The following is a 15368-nucleotide window of genomic DNA, read 5'->3' as shown; positions in this document are numbered from 1 at the left end:
AGGATGCAGAAAGAGGCCCAGGGAAGGAAGAGGCTAAGAAGGAACTGAGGATAAGGGCACAGATCTTTCACAAACAAAACCACACGCAAGACTCCAGCTCTGGAACTTTTATTCTCCTGGAAACAATCATCTGTGTTAGTGGTACTTCAGATAAAAGGATTATGCTCAATTCTGTCGAAGCAGGCGTGAGTGTTTGTGCACGGCATCCACAAAGGCTCCCACATGTTCTGGGTCCATGTCAGGGTAAAGTCCGTGGCCCAGGTTGGCAATGTAGCGCCGCGGCCCAAAGTCATTCAGCATCTGCTGCACCAACTGCCCAATCTCCTCCTGGGGGGACCAACAGGGCACTGGCTACAGAGGGGGCCAGCACACCTCTGTCCTCCCTATACATAATAGTGACACACATACATGTAGGCATGCTTCTACTCAGTGTTACTCATACAGTCATTCAAAAAACTTTATCGGGTGCCTAGTATGGGCCAGGCGCTAAGAAAACACAAATGAACAAAATCAATGAGAAGAAACTCCTGCCTTCCTAGAGTTCACATGGTATGAGTGGAGTAGAGGGGAGGGATAAACAGATAATAGAAGCACACACATAGTAATAAACACAACCATATCCAGAACCATGGGAGCGCACAGAAACAAACACAGACACACACAGGGACCTGGCTGTTACCTCAGATGCATATAAGGCACAGGGGTCCAGGTTGCCCTGCAGGGTCACCGTCTTTCCCACGCAGTCCCTGGAAGTAGAGTCAGTGCCCTGTTTTGGTGACTGCACATATGGCAGTTGCATCCCCTCCATCGCACCTTCCATCACTCACCGGGCTTTCTCTGGGGCCACTGTCCAGTCAAGCCCAACCACCTCGTAGCCAGCCTGGGCCAGCTCCTCCAGGGCAAAATGTCCGTCCTTAGCAAAGATGATCTGGGGGAAAGGGCAAATCTCAGGCTGCCGAGGGCTTTGCTATGCCTCCTAATGTAGCTCAGCTGTGCTTCTGCCCTCCAGTGGTCACTTCGGTCCATGCAGGACTTAACCTGATAGTTCCACGGGCCCACCTTCACTCATCTGATCCCCATCCTTACCATGGGCACTGGTGCCAGGCCTGCCTCCTGCAGCCCGGCTTTCACTCGCTTGGCCACATCACGGATGTACGGCAGTGCAAACTTACTGAAGAGTTGTGGGCCAAGATGCCCTGCATGGGACTCAAAGAGCTGCAATGCCTACAGTTAGAAAAGAAATGCATAACACACAAAGAGGAAGTATCTCGAGCCCCACATACAGAATGTGCCTCAGTTTTCCTTCAGTTTTCCCCAAGTGACTTCAACCCCTGAGACTACCTAAGCCTATAAGCCCAGTTCCAGTCAAAAAGGAACTGCCTTCTCCAGATCCCAGTGCTAGGTTTGGTCTTTGAATACACAGAGCATTAAGCCCCCCTGCCAGTGTCTGGGCTTAGCTGCTCCAGCCAAATCATTTCATGCCAAGCTGCTTTTGTGCCTGGTATTGAGACACCTACCCTCACAGGTATAAGGAACTGTAATGTTTCTGGTCCTGAAAGACTAAACCCCAGGGCTTCCCTGGTGGTGCAGTGGTTAAGAATCCACCTGCCAATACAGGAGACACGGGTTCGAGCCCTGGTCTGGGAAGATCCCACATGCCGCAGAGCAACTAAGCCCGTGCACCACAACTACTGAGCCTGTGCTCTAGAGCCCGCGAGCCGCAACTACTGAGCCTGCGTGCCGCAACTACTGAAGCCCACGTGCCTAGAGCCTGTGCTCTGCAACAAAAGAAGCCACCACAATGAGAAGCCCAGGTACCGCAACAAAGAGTAGCCCCGGCTCGCCACAACTAGAGAAAGCCCACGCGCAACAACGAAAACCCAACGCAGCCAAAAATAAATAAAGATGAAACCCCAGCCTATTTGTCTCTCCCTCAGGACCTACCTGGGCACCAGCAGCCACTTGTCCCACCAGATATGGGACGAGAGCATCAGTGAGGATGCGAAGCAGCTGGTGACTGGCCTGCGGTCTCTGGTAAAGCCAGCGTTTGGCCTGAGCCATGGTGCTTGAGCCGCCACCCTCAACCATATATGTCATGAGAGTCCACTGCAAAAGGCAGAAGGCAGATAGACACTTCCTTCCCTTGTCTGCACCCATACCTGCCAGAGTAATTTCTCCAAGCCCAAGTCCCTGCCCTGTCCCATATTACCGGGGCACCAGCAAAGCCAATCAGTGGCACACGCCCAGCCAGACGTTGTCGAGTGAGGGTGATGGCCTGGAACACATAGCCCAGCTCAGAGGCCACTGTTGTTGGATCCCGGAGGCGCTGTAAATCCCGCTCTTCTCTTAACGGCTCTGGGAAGCTGGGCCCTTTGCCAGGCACCATGGTCACCTCCATGCCCAGTGCCTGGTGGGGGAGAAATCGTCCAGGTTCCCAACCTGTAACTCCAGGAGGAGGAGATCTGTTCAACCCATGCCAAGAAGGAGGAAAAGGAGAATAAAACTCAGCCAAACTCCATCTCTTCCAGCCTGTTTTCCCCTCTGTCCCATAAGGATAAGTGCTTATCTTGAGCCTTGACTGTCTTTTCCCTTTGTTACCCATTCAAGAATCAGATTTGAGCAGGTACCTGGGGTACAACAAGGATGTCGGAGAAGATGATGGCAGCATCCAGAGGGAAGCGACGCAGTGGCTATAGGGAACAGAAGACAGATTGCTAGGTGGCGAGCTGATAGCATAAATCTCTCCCTCTTTTGTGGACCCCTCACCTGCAGAGTAAGTTCACAGCAGGTCTCTGGGGAGCGACAGGTGTTGAAAAAGTCCTGGGCAGCCCGAGTTTCCCTAAACTCTGCAGACAAAAAAGGGAAAGCAGGGCTCAGCCTTGAGGAACCTCCAAAGACCTCCTCTGCCCCTCAAAAACTTTTCACCCTCCAGAGTTTTACCTAGACTCCGAGGCCCTGACCCTGACCTGGTAAGTAGCGGCCTGCCTGCCGCATGCACCAAACAGGAGTGTAATCTGTTTCTTCTCCCCAGGCTGCTCGCAGGAAGGTGTCATTCTTCAGCTCCGGAAAACCCTGAGGTCTGGAGATCAGGAGCGGGTAGGGTAGGTGTCAGTAAACCAGGCTGGGGGTTGGGCAGGGCTCGGGTTCTAAAGGCGGATACAGTCCAGCACAGCTATCTGTCTTCTCCAGACCAGCTACCAAGCTGTGACTCCCTGCCGATTCCGCCTCCCCTCTATCAGGTGGTGTACAGGACTAGAAGGGCCGGTGCCGGGGCCTCTACCCTACACATAGTCGCAGCTTCCCCAGGCTCAAAGCCACTAGAGGGACTGGGAGAGAGTGTGTCTGCGGGGGGGGGGGAAGGGGACGAAAGTCCAATTAGGAGAGTTTGGGGGGGTCTTTGGACCAAAAAATCTCAGGAACAAGGGTACCAGTGGGCTGGTTTTGGGGCTGGAAGATCTCCAGGCTGGGGGATGGGGGGATCAGAGATGACAGTCCGAAAAAGGGATCTTAGTTGAGGATTAGGAAGTCCAGAGGGCATCTCCTAAATAAAGGTCTGGGGTACGCAGTCCAGCTAGGCGGTCCCTGGGATGAACATCTCAGGAATCCATGGTTGGAGGATTTGGGATTCCAGAGACTTGGGTTCTCCGGGGCTGGGGAAGAGGGGTATAGGGACAGATTCCTGAGCTGAAAGACTCAGGTCAGAAGCCCGTATGGCCACACTGCGTGGTGGCACAGAGAACTCACCCACACTCGTTCGCCTCCATGATAAGTTGTCAGTAAACGCGAGCACAGCCCCAGCTGTAGCCTAATTCTGAGCCTGCCCCCTGCCCAGGCTCCGCCCCTTCCTGGAATGAGCCAAGGCTGTCGCCATGTTGAAAGTCACATGATCAGACTCCAGCAATGGCTCCCGGGCTGCCCCGGCTGCTGCCCGTAGGACCCCCAGGTCTCTTCACCGTAAAGTCCTCTGTAGCGACGCAACAACAAACACCTCCCTCCCCCTCCCCCCACAAAAGAACTTCGCTGTAACTATACTTCACGTGGCGTGAGAAATTTGCTCTCCTCTGACGGCCTGGGAATCCCGGAAGACTCGTCCCAGGTCTCACTTTCACTCCCACTCTTCACGATTTTAACAATTTTATGCCTGGCCCAACCAGGCATATGGTGAATTATGGAACCAAGTTGTACAGGGAACTGAAATAATTAAATATTTATATTACCTAGAAAGAGGCGGGCACTACAACAGGTACAGAGATTACAGTGAAGAACAAGACATTTCCTTCCTTTAAGGAGCTACAGACTGATGCGGATACAGAGAAGTCAGCAATCACAATAGTAAATGTTTTTTGTTTTGTTTTTTGTTTTTTGCGGTACGCGGGCCTCTCACTGTTGTGGCCTCTCCCGTTGCGGAGCACAGGCTCCGGACGCGCAGGCTCAGCGTCCCTGGCTTACGGGCCCAGCCGCTCCGCGGCATGTGGGATCTTCCCAGACCGGGGCACGAACCCATGTCCCCTGCATCGGCAGGCAGCTTTTAACCACTGCGCCACCAGGGAAGCCCTCAATAGTAAATGTTTTAAAGGGAAAGAGCTAGAAGCAAGTAGCAAGGGCTCCATTTAACTGGGGAAAGCAGTGGGGTATTCCAAGCAGAGGGAACGGCATGTGTAAAGAGAAGACGAAAAAGAGCAAATGGCTTAATGGGAAGCAACATCAAGCTGGTGGAATTAAAGAGGCTGGAGCTGTCTACAGAGTCCAGGTCATGCAGGCCTTTGTTAAGCACATTTGTTCACTTTATCTTGTAGTAGTGTAATAGCATACAAATAGCTTGGAGAGAAGGGAAGAGAGGCACTGTGTTCCCAACTTATTAAGGAGAAAAAAATGGAAAACTGTCATAATTACATGGGATCATTTCTTTCTTTCTTGATAACTTCAATTATTTGAAAACTATATCAAAACAAACTTTCCACCCAAGTGTCCATCAACGAACGGATAAACAAAATGTAGTGTGTGTGTGTGTGTGTGCGTGTATATATATACACACAATGGAATATTACTCAGCCATAAAAATAAATTATTCTGATACATGCTACAACATTGTTGTAACATGCTAAGTTAAATAAGACAGACACAAAAGGACAAATACTGTATGGTTCCACTTATATGAAATATCTATAATAGGCAAATTCAGAGGCAGAAAGTAGAGTAGAGTTTACCAGGGGCTGGGGAGTGGGGGCAATGAGGAGTCATTGCTTAAATGGTACAGAGTTTCTTGTTTGGGGTGGTGAAAAGTATTGGAAATAGATACTTATACATTTAAAGAACGGTTAAGATTGCAAATTTTGTTATATATATTTTCCACTATTGTTTTAAATTAATGTAATATATCAAAAACCAGTGAGTAGTACACTTTAAATGGGTGAATTATATGATGTGAGTTGTAGCTCAGTAAACTTTTAAAAGAAACGGGGCGGGACCAAGTTGCCTTTTCCTCCATGATTATACTTCACCAGCAGCTTCTGTCCATGTTTTTTTGCCTCCTCCCTAACCACATCGGCCTTTCATCTCGTTTGGTTCACAATTACTGGGAGAAACTGGATAATGATCACCAGTGTCCTGGGATTAGGAATAACCACCAGGATCAAGCCTAAATGATTCAAGACTCCTGTCAGCAGCCGAGCTGGGGAGGGGGTTATTTTCCGAAACGTTTTAGTCACACTGCCCCTAGGATGGGGAGCCTGAGAGGATATCTAACAGATTTTTAAAGATTCTTCTGGTTGTAGTGTGACTCACTGGGGGCACGGAGGCAAAACAGAAGGCCGGAGGATCTGAGAAATAGCTGTTGCAACTTTCCGGGCCAGATAGGATGGATGGTGGCTTGAATGGGGTAGTAGCAGTGGGGATTAAATGGTAGATGTAATGGGGTTTGGAGTGGGTAGATTGATCAGGTAGAAACTACTACTGAACTTGGGTCTGGTTGGCTGAGCGGGAGGCACAGAAACAGATAACAGGATTAAGTATTCGAGTACACAGGACGATACGGCGGGAACGTGAGGGGCGTTTAGTCCAGAACTTACGGTGAAGGCTGGCCGAAGGCGGGGCTGAAGGTGATGGGAAGCTTAGTCAGCCTTCCTGGCAGAAGCTCCTGGGGCCGGATCGCCCCTGGGCTTCCCTGGGCCACCAAGCTATGGCGGGCCCGGGCCCGGGCGCGGCGCTAGAGTCTCCGCGGCAGCTGCTGGGCCGCGTGCGCTTCCTGGCGGAGGCAGCGAAGAGCCTCCGCGCTGGACGGCCGTTACCGGCGGCGCTAGCTTTCGTGCCGCGCGAGGTGCTCTACAAGCTTTACAAGGACCCGGCGGGACCGTCGCGCGTGCTGTTGCCAGTGTGGGAGGCGGAGGGCCCGGGGCTGCGTGTGGGAGCCACGGGCCCGGCCACCTGTACCGGCTCCGGGCCCCTCCGCGCCGCCCGCGACAGCATCGAGCTCCGGCGCGGCGCCTGCGTGCGCACCACGGGCGAGGAGCTGTGCAACGGCCACGGGCTCTGGGTGAAGCTGACCAAGGTGCAAAAGACCCGGGACCAGGGAAGCCCTTGGCTGTTCCCCTCCCCTCCCCCATATTGAGCTGACATAGCGTTCGGTGCCCTTTGCCGTGGGCTGGGCTGGGCTTGCCGCCGGCAGTTCCCTGACGGCTGTCCCTGTCTGGCGCGTCCCGGCAGGAGCAGCTGGCGGAACACCTGGGCGACTGCGGGCTGGACGAAGGCTGGCTGCTGGTGTGCCGCCCGGCAGAAGGCGGGGCCCGGCTCGTACCCATCGACACTCCAGACCACCTCCAACGGCAGCAGCAGCTCTTTGGAGTGGACTACCGCCCGGTGCTCAGGTCCTGCACTGGGAGGGGCGGGGCTTGCTGTCATACTGCTGTGCCCTAGTGTGGCAAAGTCCGGGTGGTGGGATCTGGAGCGGAGGCAGGGTTTACAGCAGAAAGGGGCGGGACCTGAAGGGAGCTGGGGTGGGGCTTCTGGAGGCGCAGTTTAGAGGAGCTAGAGCTCTGGAGAAGGCTCCAGGGTCTCCTGCTGCTCGCTGATGTCTCCACATCCCGTCCCCTATTCTGTGCGCACAGATGGGAACAGGTGGTGGACCTGACATACTCGCATCGCCTGGGATCAAGGCCTCAGCCGGCCGAGGCATACACAGAAGCTGTACAAAGGCTACTGTGAGTGAGCTGGGATGGGATGGGGAGGAAGGAGCTCCAGGTCTGGGCCCGACCTAATTAGGGACTTGGGGTTGCTTAGCTTCGTGCCCCCGACGTGGACCTACGAGTGCGACGAGGACCTGATCCACTTCTTGTACGACCACCTGGGCAAGGAGGATGAGAACCTGGGTAGCGTGAAGCAGTATGTGGAGAGCATAGACGTTTCCTCCTACACGGTGGGTGCTGGGACTCCTCCCGCCCCAAGCAATATGTAGTCACATCTTGCTAGATCCAGAACTCTCACCTCTAGGCCAGGGCCAAATCTGAATCCCCACAGGCCATACTCAGTCCAACCCCCCATCTTGGAAGTCATGTAGGAACCCCTAGACACCTCCACACATATCAGATGTGCTTCTAATCCAGCTCCACTGTACTTTCTCTCGTGCTCCCTGGCCCAAAGCACACCCCCAGTGCAGGGAGTGGGGGTAAACACCGATTCCACCTCTCTGCCCCTCCCCAGGAGGAGTTCAATGTGTCCTGCCTGACAGACAGCAATGCGGACACCTACTGGGAGAGCGATGGGTCCCAGTGCCAGCACTGGGTACGGCTTACCATGAAAAAGGGCACTATTGTGAAGTGAGTGGGCTCTGAGTAGGACAGGGTGGGTGAGCCACATACCTGTGAGTGTAAAAGACCCACGTGCACACTCTTAACCCTCAGGAAGCTACTCCTCACGGTGGATACCACAGATGACAACTTTATGCCTAAGCGGGTGGTGATCTATGGGGGTGAAGGGGACAACCTGAAGAAGCTGAGTGATGTGAGCATTGACGAGTGAGTGAACTGGCCTGGGGTGGGAGGTGGGACATGATCCAAGCAGTAGGATCTGGCCCATGTTGGAAGCAAAAGTTCGAGCGAGACCCCAGCAATCCCTGAAGACAAGGGGTCTCCAAAGTGCCTCACGTTCATCCTCTCAGGACCCTGATCGGGGATGTCTGTGTCCTGGAGGACATGACCGTCCACCTCCCAGTCATCGAGATCCGCATCGTCGAGTGCCGAGGTGGGGCTTAAGGCCCTAAGGAGGGAAAGGGAGCCCAGTGTGTAGATGGGGGTTAGCTGGCAGTGAGTGTGGAGAGAAGGAAATGGGCTTGGAGTTGAGGTAAAGGTGATAGCTGAACTAACTCTAGGATCTGAAGCTTTGGGGCCCAAGCCGGGTGGAAGGTGCTGGGTAAGAGGGCTGCCTTAAAGCCATAGAAGTGCTTGGGCTCACCTGGAAGAGGAACGGAGTTGGGACCCTCAGGCATCCCCAAACTATAGTGGTGGACACAGGAACTAGCAAAGAATATAATAATCAGAATCAGGTTATAGGAGGGGATCCCAAAGGTCCCAAGTTTCTAGGGGCTAGGGGTAACAAAAGGCTGAGCATTAAGGAGTCTTTCTCAGGTCTGAGGGCCAAAAAGGCAGCAGGCGCAGTAAGTGATCTCACTCTAACTCCTTCCTCCAGATGATGGGATTGACGTTCGTCTTCGAGGGGTCAAGATCAAGTCTTCTAGACAGCGGGAACTAGGGCTGAATGCAGACTTGTTCCAGCCCACCAGTCTGGTGCGATATCCACGGCTGGAAGGCACTGATCCGGAAGTGCTATACCGCAGAGCTGTTCTCCTGCAGAGGTGGCTATGGCCCTGGGCCAGTCAGGCCCTTCCTTGTCCCCCATCCTGAGCCTTGTATGTCTGTGTGGAAGAGGCCCCCAAAGTCTTGTACTGTAAGCTGTTCCACTTCAAGAGGCAGAGCAGTCCCTGGGCCTTGCCTTCTCCTGTCCCTGTGAGTTGGGGAGTGAGGGGGTTTCGCATCCATACCAAACTCTTGAGCTGCAGTTATCTTTACCCACCCACCCCAGATTCATAAAGATCCTAGACAGCGTCCTGCACCACCTGGTACCTGCCTGGGACCACACACTGGGCACCTTCAGTGAGATTAAGGTGAGCCTGACACATGCAGTGCTGGTCTTGGCATTGGGCACCCCCTTTCTGCTCAGGCAGTCGTTCACTCTTCATCAGAGAGTTCTTAGACCTACTCTAGGCCTGGGCTTTTGCTGGGCTCTGAGAACATAGGAAGAAAGCCAGACACAAATAGTCAAAATTTCGAGTTTGGGGTGCTGTTCCCCAGAGAGCATGTGAGACATACAGAGCTCGGGGAGGAGAGATTACAGCATGGACAGGGCAGGTTGCATAAAAGGTAGACACTGGGAGTTACCAGCAGCTCAAAATGACATGAGAGAATCCTGCCCGTAGATGTGACTATGACATGGGGATGAGGCTGGGAGAAGGTGGATAGGAAGCAGGCCCTGGTAGCAGACGGCTCTGGGGCCAGACTTTGTTCCTGGTCAGTGGAGCCACTGGAAAGGTTTTATGTAAGGAAATGACAAAGTTGGATTTTTTGTTTTAGAAAGCTCTCCCTGGTGGCCAGACTAAGGGAGAGACTGGAAGCAAGGACCAGGGATGGACTAGGCTTGAACTGGAACCCTGGGATTAGGTCCAAGTATAGAGAAAGGTTCCAGGGCCTGGACAGAGGCTGACTGCCTGCTGGTCCTGGTCTGGCCACCTCTCCTCCCCAGCAAGTGAAGCAGTTCCTGCTGCTGTCACGCCAGCGGCCAGGCCTGGTGGCCCAGTGCCTGCGTGACTCAGAGAGCAGCAAGCCCAGCTTCATGCCACGCCTATACATCAACCGGCGCCTCGCCATGGAACACCGCGCCTGCCCCTTAAGGGACCCTGCCTGCAAGAACGCTGTCTTCACCCAGGTTTGGACCACCTGGGGTCAGACTGAGGGAGGGTCAGTAAGGGGCCTAGGGGCCTGGGCCAACAGGGACCTGAGCAAGGTCTTTGGGCAAGAGTGGGGCCAGGTCTTGACACAGACTTTCCCATAACTCCCTCCCCTTTCCCCTGCCCCTAGGTTTATGAAGGCCTCAAGCCCTCTGACAAGTATGAAAAGCCCTTGGACTACAGGTAGGGCATGGGGGCGAGAGACCTGCTCAGGGTATACATGTACACGTGTATACCCACGCACTGCCTCTGGTCCTCTCACCATTACCCCTCTGTAGCCCCTACTCCCGGGTGGACTCTGGGCAGGTGCATCATTCTGAGCCTTGGCCCAGTGTGGTGACAGAGACCCACTCCTACTTACAGGTGGCCCATGCGCTATGACCAGTGGTGGGAGTGTAAATTCATTGCAGAAGGCATCATTGACCAAGGTGAGGCCCTGAGGGACGATAACAAGGGTCCAGCCCTACTTCGAGTGGTAGAGGCTTCTGAGATCACCAGCTAACCAGATAGGGGACTTGCTTATTACCCCATTATGGGGGCTGAGGCTCTTGTGGGCCCCAGCTGAGGGCATCTATCTGTCATTTCAGGGGGTGGTTTCCGGGATAGCCTGGCAGACATGTCAGAAGAACTGTGCCCTAGCTCGGCGGACACCCCTGTGCCTCTGCCCTTCTTTGTCCGAACGGCCAACCAGGTAATCTCCCATCCATGTCTCCCAAATAGTTTCTGCTCTTCTGTCTCTGCGAACCTCCCAGGTACCGGGCTAAGCTAGAGAGTGGGCAGAGGAGAGACTGAGTCGCCTGGGGCAGCCTCTGGACAGGCAGGGAAGGAGGAGCCATTGTATATTCAGAGGGATCATTCAGGGCCCCCAGTGGAAGGTGTTCAGGGAAGTCTCTGAGTCATCTGGGGCAACAAAGTAGGGTCCATCCCATGCCGTGCTGACAGCTCTGTCTCGGGGACAGGGCAATGGCACGGGTGAGGCCCGGGATATGTATGTGCCTAACCCCTCCTGCCGAGACTTTGCCAAGTACGAGTGGATCGGACAGCTGATGGGGGCTGCCCTTCGGGGTAAGGAGTTCCTGGTGAGTAGCCTATTCTGCACCCCACCAGATTAATCCTGGCTCTTGGAAGGAAGAAGAGCCAGCCAAACCTGGGCAGCTCAGGGTGAGAAGACAGTAGTATCTGTCTCACAGGTCCTGGCTCTGCCTGGTTTCGTGTGGAAACAGCTCTCTGGTGAGGAGGTGAGCTGGAGCAAGGACTTCCCAGCTGTGGACTCTGTGCTGGTGAGTTAGGGCCTAGAACCAGTGTTTCCTCTGCCCAGCCCCCAAGGTTGCTGCTCCCCAGGGCTGTCCTGAGCCTTCTCCTACCACATACATGCTCCCTCTCCAATCCCATGTATTCTAGTAGCTTCAACTACTGTCACTATTCTGGTGACCCCTACTTCCTTATCTCTAGCCCCAACCTCTCTCCTAAGCCTGGGGCTATATATGCATTTACCTGCTGGACATCTGTCCCAACAAGGCACCTCGGGATCAACACACTCTTCATCCTCTCCCCAGTCTACTGCCCTCTAGGGCTCCCTGTCTCACAGTGGCACCACCACCCACCCCTCCCCATGCCAAGCCCTTTCAGGGTCCTTCTGCACTCCTCCTTCTCGCTCACCTCCCACATTCTGTCACATCTGCCTCTGGAATCTGTCCACTTCTTCCATCTCACTACTTTCCTTCTGGTTCAGCCACTTTCATTTTTGACCCAACCACTGACTGCAAAAATTGTCAGTGTCCCTGTCTCCATTCTTACCCATCTGATCTCCAGCATCCAGAGTAATTCATTTCACTCTCCCTGTTTAAACCCTTCAGTAAATCCACTCTGGGCTTAGGATAAAATGCAGGGTCTGGAAAGGCCTTACATGACCCCTGTATCTCTGGAAACCTGGTTTATGATCAGGCTCCAGCCAGACAGATTCCTAAGGCCTTTTGCTCTTCCCACCTTTTTCCAAGATGTTCTCTCTCCTGACTTCCTGGTGGCCCAGCCAATTCCCAGCCATCATTTGGGTCTCAGCTTAGCTGCCACTTCCTCCAGGACACCTTCCTGATCTCCAAGCCCAGTTAGGCATCGTCTTGATGCTTTCACAGCCCTTGTACTAACCCCGTCACTGCCCTCATTGCCTGCGTGAGGACTGCCTTGCCTGGCTGCCTCTCCCGCTTCCCTGTGAGCTTCTTGAGGAAAAACAAGGACTGTCTCTACAATGAAAAGATGACCTTCCTGCCTCTCTTCAACCCCCAGGTAAAGCTCCTGGAAGTGATGGAAGGAATGGACAAGGAGACATTTGAGTTCAAATTTGGAAAGGAGCTAACGTTCACCACTGTGCTGAGTGACCAGCAGGTGGTGGAGCTGATCCCTGGGGGTGCGGGCATCGTGGTGGGATTTGAGGACCGTTCCCGTTTCATCCAACTGGTGCAGAAGGCACGGCTAGAGGAGAGCAAGGAGCAGGTACTACCCAGAGGCCAGTGGAACAGAGAGCTTTGGGCTCGTTATAACCAGAGCCCAGCCTTATAGGCCACCAGAACCCAGTCCCAAGAATTCCGGCCCCCACCATCCCTCTGCCCCACAGAAATACAGAGACACATTGTCTCCATGAGTGGAGGCCAAGGGTCCCCACCACACACTGAGCTGGGAGTTGTGCCCTCTTCCCCAGCCAGGCCCTTTCCCTCCTCCGCAGGTGTCAGCCATGCAAGCAGGTCTGCTGAAGGTGGTGCCACAGGCTGTGCTGGACTTGCTAACGTGGCAAGAGTTGGAGAAGAAGGTGTGCGGGGACCCAGAGGTCACTGTGGATGCTCTGCGCAAGCTCAGTGAGTGTGGGGCAGGGCAGCGCAGTCCTGGGGTGGGGCTTAAGGACCTAAGAATTAATTCCATCTGGTTTTGTCCCCACCAGCCCGGTTTGAGGACTTCGAGCCATCTGACACACGGGTGCAGTATTTCTGGGAGGCACTGAACAACTTCACCAACGGTCAGTGGAAAGGGCAGAGTAATGTCTGGGTTCGGACTCCACTCCTGGGATACAGAGACAGGGCGGAAGCTGAAGAACTTCTTCCACCATCAGCACACGGGCACTGATTTCCTTCTCCTCCATCTAGAGGACCGGAGCCGCTTCCTGCGCTTTGTCACAGGCCGCAGCCGTCTGCCAGCTCGGATCTACATCTACCCGGACAAGCTGGGGTGAGTGAGGATGGGGAGGGGAGGTCCAGTCGAAAGAGGCTGTGGCTGGCCTTCTGCCCTGCCCCACAAACATATTCACTTGCCCTGTGCCCCTGCAATTGTTTCTGATCTTTGGTCCCTCCACGCCCCCAGCTATGAGACCACAGATGCGCTGCCTGAGTCTTCCACCTGCTCCAGCACCCTCTTCCTACCGCACTATGCCAGGTGGGTTTCCTAGGTTCCAGCCTGGGGAGTGGGGGGCGGGGGGGCGGGGGAAGGGTGGCATCCTAGGGTGGAGGAGGGCTTCAGGTACTGGGTGCAAAAATTGGAGCCACAAAGCCCCTGGTTGTGAAGGAGGGACCTCTACACCTGGCGCTGATCAGCTCCCTGCCCCCTGCAGTGCCAAGGTGTGTGAGGAGAAGCTCCGCTACGCTGCATACAACTGTGTGGCCATCGACACCGACATGAGCCCTTGGGAGGAGTGAGTCGGCGCCAGGGGGCAGCCGCGGGCCGGCAGGACTGCTCCCGCGCAGGTCCCACTCGGCCTCGCCCAGGAAAGCCAGCGCACTCCACCCTTGGGTGCGGTTGGAGTGGAGCAGTGGGTTGACACTGGTGGCCCAGCCCCGCAGACCCTCAAGCCCTACACGTGCTCGGGTTGCTCCCAGCATTATTTCACATCTGTGAGAGGAATCTTCCGCAAGCCCAGCACAAGCTGCCAGGCCTGAGCTACTTGAAGGGGGCCTTCTAGCTCCCCACCCCGTGGACTTCGCTTCAGTTTCCAGCTCATTTTTTTCTCTCCTTGTTCTTCTCTGGTTTCAGCCTGGACTCAAAGCTAAAAACTCAGGGGGAGAGGGGAGGATGGAGGCTCCTCCCCGAACAAGGCTCCAGGGATGGATAGGGAATGATGGCCATCCTCCTTGGTCACCTGAACCAAGAATGAAGAAACTGCTGAACACCCTCTCCCTCACATATTGGTCTTTTCCTCCTCTCCCTCCAACCCCAAGGTGTGAGTTCTGACTTTCTTTCTCCAATTAAGTCTCAACTGACAAAGTGCCACCACCATCCCTGGCTCAGAACATACATGTATCCAACATTCATGTATTCAACATTAAACATACATGTATCCAACATTAAACATACATGTATCCAACATTAAATCTATACTACCACTGCCACCCCGCATTCATCACTTCTGCATCACCTCCAGCCTGACTCCCTGTCTGCTGTCTTATCCCCAAGACTTTGCACAGGCTAAGGCCAGTTATGTCCTCTCTGAAATCTTCAATAGCTCCTCTTTACTCAACTCTAAAATAAAGCCTAAACTTTAAACCTCCACCTAGGCTTTATGCACGTCCCTGCCCCAGCCCTCCCTCCCTTAAGGGCCTCCGTGACACTCCATCAAAGAAGCTCTCGTACATGGGAAAGTTGAATAAATGGATGAATTCATTCCTTCAGAGTGCGTTTATTGGGCTCCCGAGGGATGTTAACGAAGACCGTTCCAGGACTTCAGGGTCCTGCTGGGAGCAAAGGAGATGTGTGTCAACGTGGCAGTGGTGGGGCTTCTCAATGGCAGAGATGAAATCTGGAGCTAAGCAGGGAAATGAGGCGTCCTCTGCCCAGAAGGGGGAAAGAAAGCTGGACTGGCATCTTCCGGGATGGGTGTGGCGATTCAGAGGATGGGAGTCCACCACCTTCAGTAACCAGGTGGGCAGAAGAATCTGACCTCCTAGAGGACAGAGCCTTGCAATGGCTGGGAGACACCCGAATCAGGATGTGACATAAGAGGAGGCAGCGGCACTGCCACCCACCCCCCCACCCCGCCTCCAGGTACCACACAGCTAAGGTGCAGTCTAGAAGAGCATCCGTGCGTGTAGAGTACCCCCGAGAAGTCGCGCTCTCCCATCGCTTCTCCACGCCGTCCTCTAGGGCGCGCCCTGACACTGCCCTGGTGGAAAACTCGGCCTTGGCTTTGAGCGCCTCCCCTGGGGCTGTGCGCACCCCGAAGACTGCCTCCCCGTAATTCGGAGTCTGACTCTCCAGATGAGCCTCGCCGTCAGGACTCGCCTTACGGCTCCCCGACCCCTGCGCCTTGGGTGGTCCACAGGAGACGTGCCCCCTCCTCCGGCAGCCCCTTTCCGCCCAGGGAGCTGGAGGCGCAAGAGCCCCAGAGGCCGCGACT

At 54.5% G+C, this 15368-nt stretch overlaps 2 protein-coding genes across 7 annotated transcripts; one reads left to right on the top strand and one right to left on the bottom strand.

Annotated features, from left to right (window-relative positions):
• Positions 1–91: 91 nt before the first annotated feature.
• Positions 92–3971, bottom strand: UROD (uroporphyrinogen decarboxylase). 5 transcript variants are annotated; one of them, XM_032639850.1, is made up of 10 exons: positions 3745–3950; positions 2967–3079; positions 2767–2846; positions 2628–2690; positions 2210–2407; positions 1945–2106; positions 1087–1224; positions 828–928; positions 680–746; positions 92–327 (listed from the first exon to the last, which is right to left on the bottom strand). In XM_032639850.1, exons 1-10 carry the CDS (start codon positions 3762–3764, stop codon positions 166–168), a joined length of 1104 nt encoding a protein of 367 aa, XP_032495741.1. In that variant the 5' UTR covers positions 3765–3950; the 3' UTR covers positions 92–165. The 5 variants fall into 5 exon arrangements, with proteins under 5 accessions (XP_032495741.1, XP_032495731.1, XP_032495757.1 ...); XM_032639840.1 differs by having other exon boundaries at positions 93–327; positions 2210–2462; positions 3745–3957; XM_032639866.1 differs by lacking the exon at positions 1945–2106 and having other exon boundaries at positions 93–327; positions 2210–2462; positions 3745–3971.
• Positions 3972–5652: 1681 nt separating this feature from the next.
• Positions 5653–14635, top strand: HECTD3 (HECT domain E3 ubiquitin protein ligase 3). 2 transcript variants are annotated; one of them, XM_032639825.1, is made up of 21 exons: positions 5653–6547; positions 6703–6863; positions 7104–7196; positions 7276–7411; positions 7696–7811; positions 7896–8009; positions 8153–8235; positions 8680–8845; positions 9073–9154; positions 9790–9972; positions 10125–10177; positions 10358–10422; positions 10582–10685; positions 10954–11073; positions 11185–11274; positions 12278–12484; positions 12714–12843; positions 12927–13001; positions 13129–13210; positions 13343–13414; positions 14009–14635. In XM_032639825.1, exons 1-21 carry the CDS (start codon positions 6179–6181, stop codon positions 14085–14087), a joined length of 2580 nt encoding a protein of 859 aa, XP_032495716.1. In that variant the 5' UTR covers positions 5653–6178; the 3' UTR covers positions 14088–14635. The 2 variants fall into 2 exon arrangements, with proteins under 2 accessions (XP_032495716.1, XP_032495707.1); XM_032639816.1 differs by having other exon boundaries at positions 5661–6547; positions 13590–14635.
• The last annotated feature ends 733 nt before the right edge of the window (positions 14636–15368 follow it).

The sequence above is a fragment of the Phocoena sinus genome, chromosome 1 (assembly GCF_008692025.1).
Source record: "Phocoena sinus isolate mPhoSin1 chromosome 1, mPhoSin1.pri, whole genome shotgun sequence".
NCBI classification, from domain to species: domain Eukaryota; kingdom Metazoa; phylum Chordata; class Mammalia; order Artiodactyla; family Phocoenidae; genus Phocoena; species Phocoena sinus.
This window is presented reverse-complemented; position numbering and strand designations above follow the sequence as displayed.

What these genes read in the sequence shown, in the direction of transcription:
- HECTD3 (XM_032639816.1), top strand. Translation starts at nt 6,179, where the DNA reads ATGGCGGGCCCGGGCCCGGGCGCGGCGCTAGAGTCTCCGCGGCAGCTG. An exon ending in AGTGATGTGAGCATTGACGA is followed by an intron (nt 8,010 to 8,152) that starts GTGAGTGAACTG and finishes TCATCCTCTCAG; the next exon opens with GACCCTGATCGGGGATGTCT. An exon ending in CAGCTGTGGACTCTGTGCTG is followed by an intron (nt 11,275 to 12,277) that starts GTGAGTTAGGGC and finishes TTCAACCCCCAG; the next exon opens with GTAAAGCTCCTGGAAGTGAT.
- UROD (XM_032639840.1), bottom strand. Translation starts at nt 3,053, where the DNA reads ATGACACCTTCCTGCGAGCAGCCTGGGGAGAAGAAACAGATTACACTC. An exon ending in TTGGCTTTGCTGGTGCCCCG is followed by an intron (nt 2,107 to 2,209) that starts GTAATATGGGAC and finishes TGCCTTTTGCAG; the next exon opens with TGGACTCTCATGACATATAT. An exon ending in GTGGCCCCAGAGAAAGCCCG is followed by an intron (nt 747 to 827) that starts GTGAGTGATGGA and finishes CTCTACTTCCAG; the next exon opens with GGACTGCGTGGGAAAGACGG.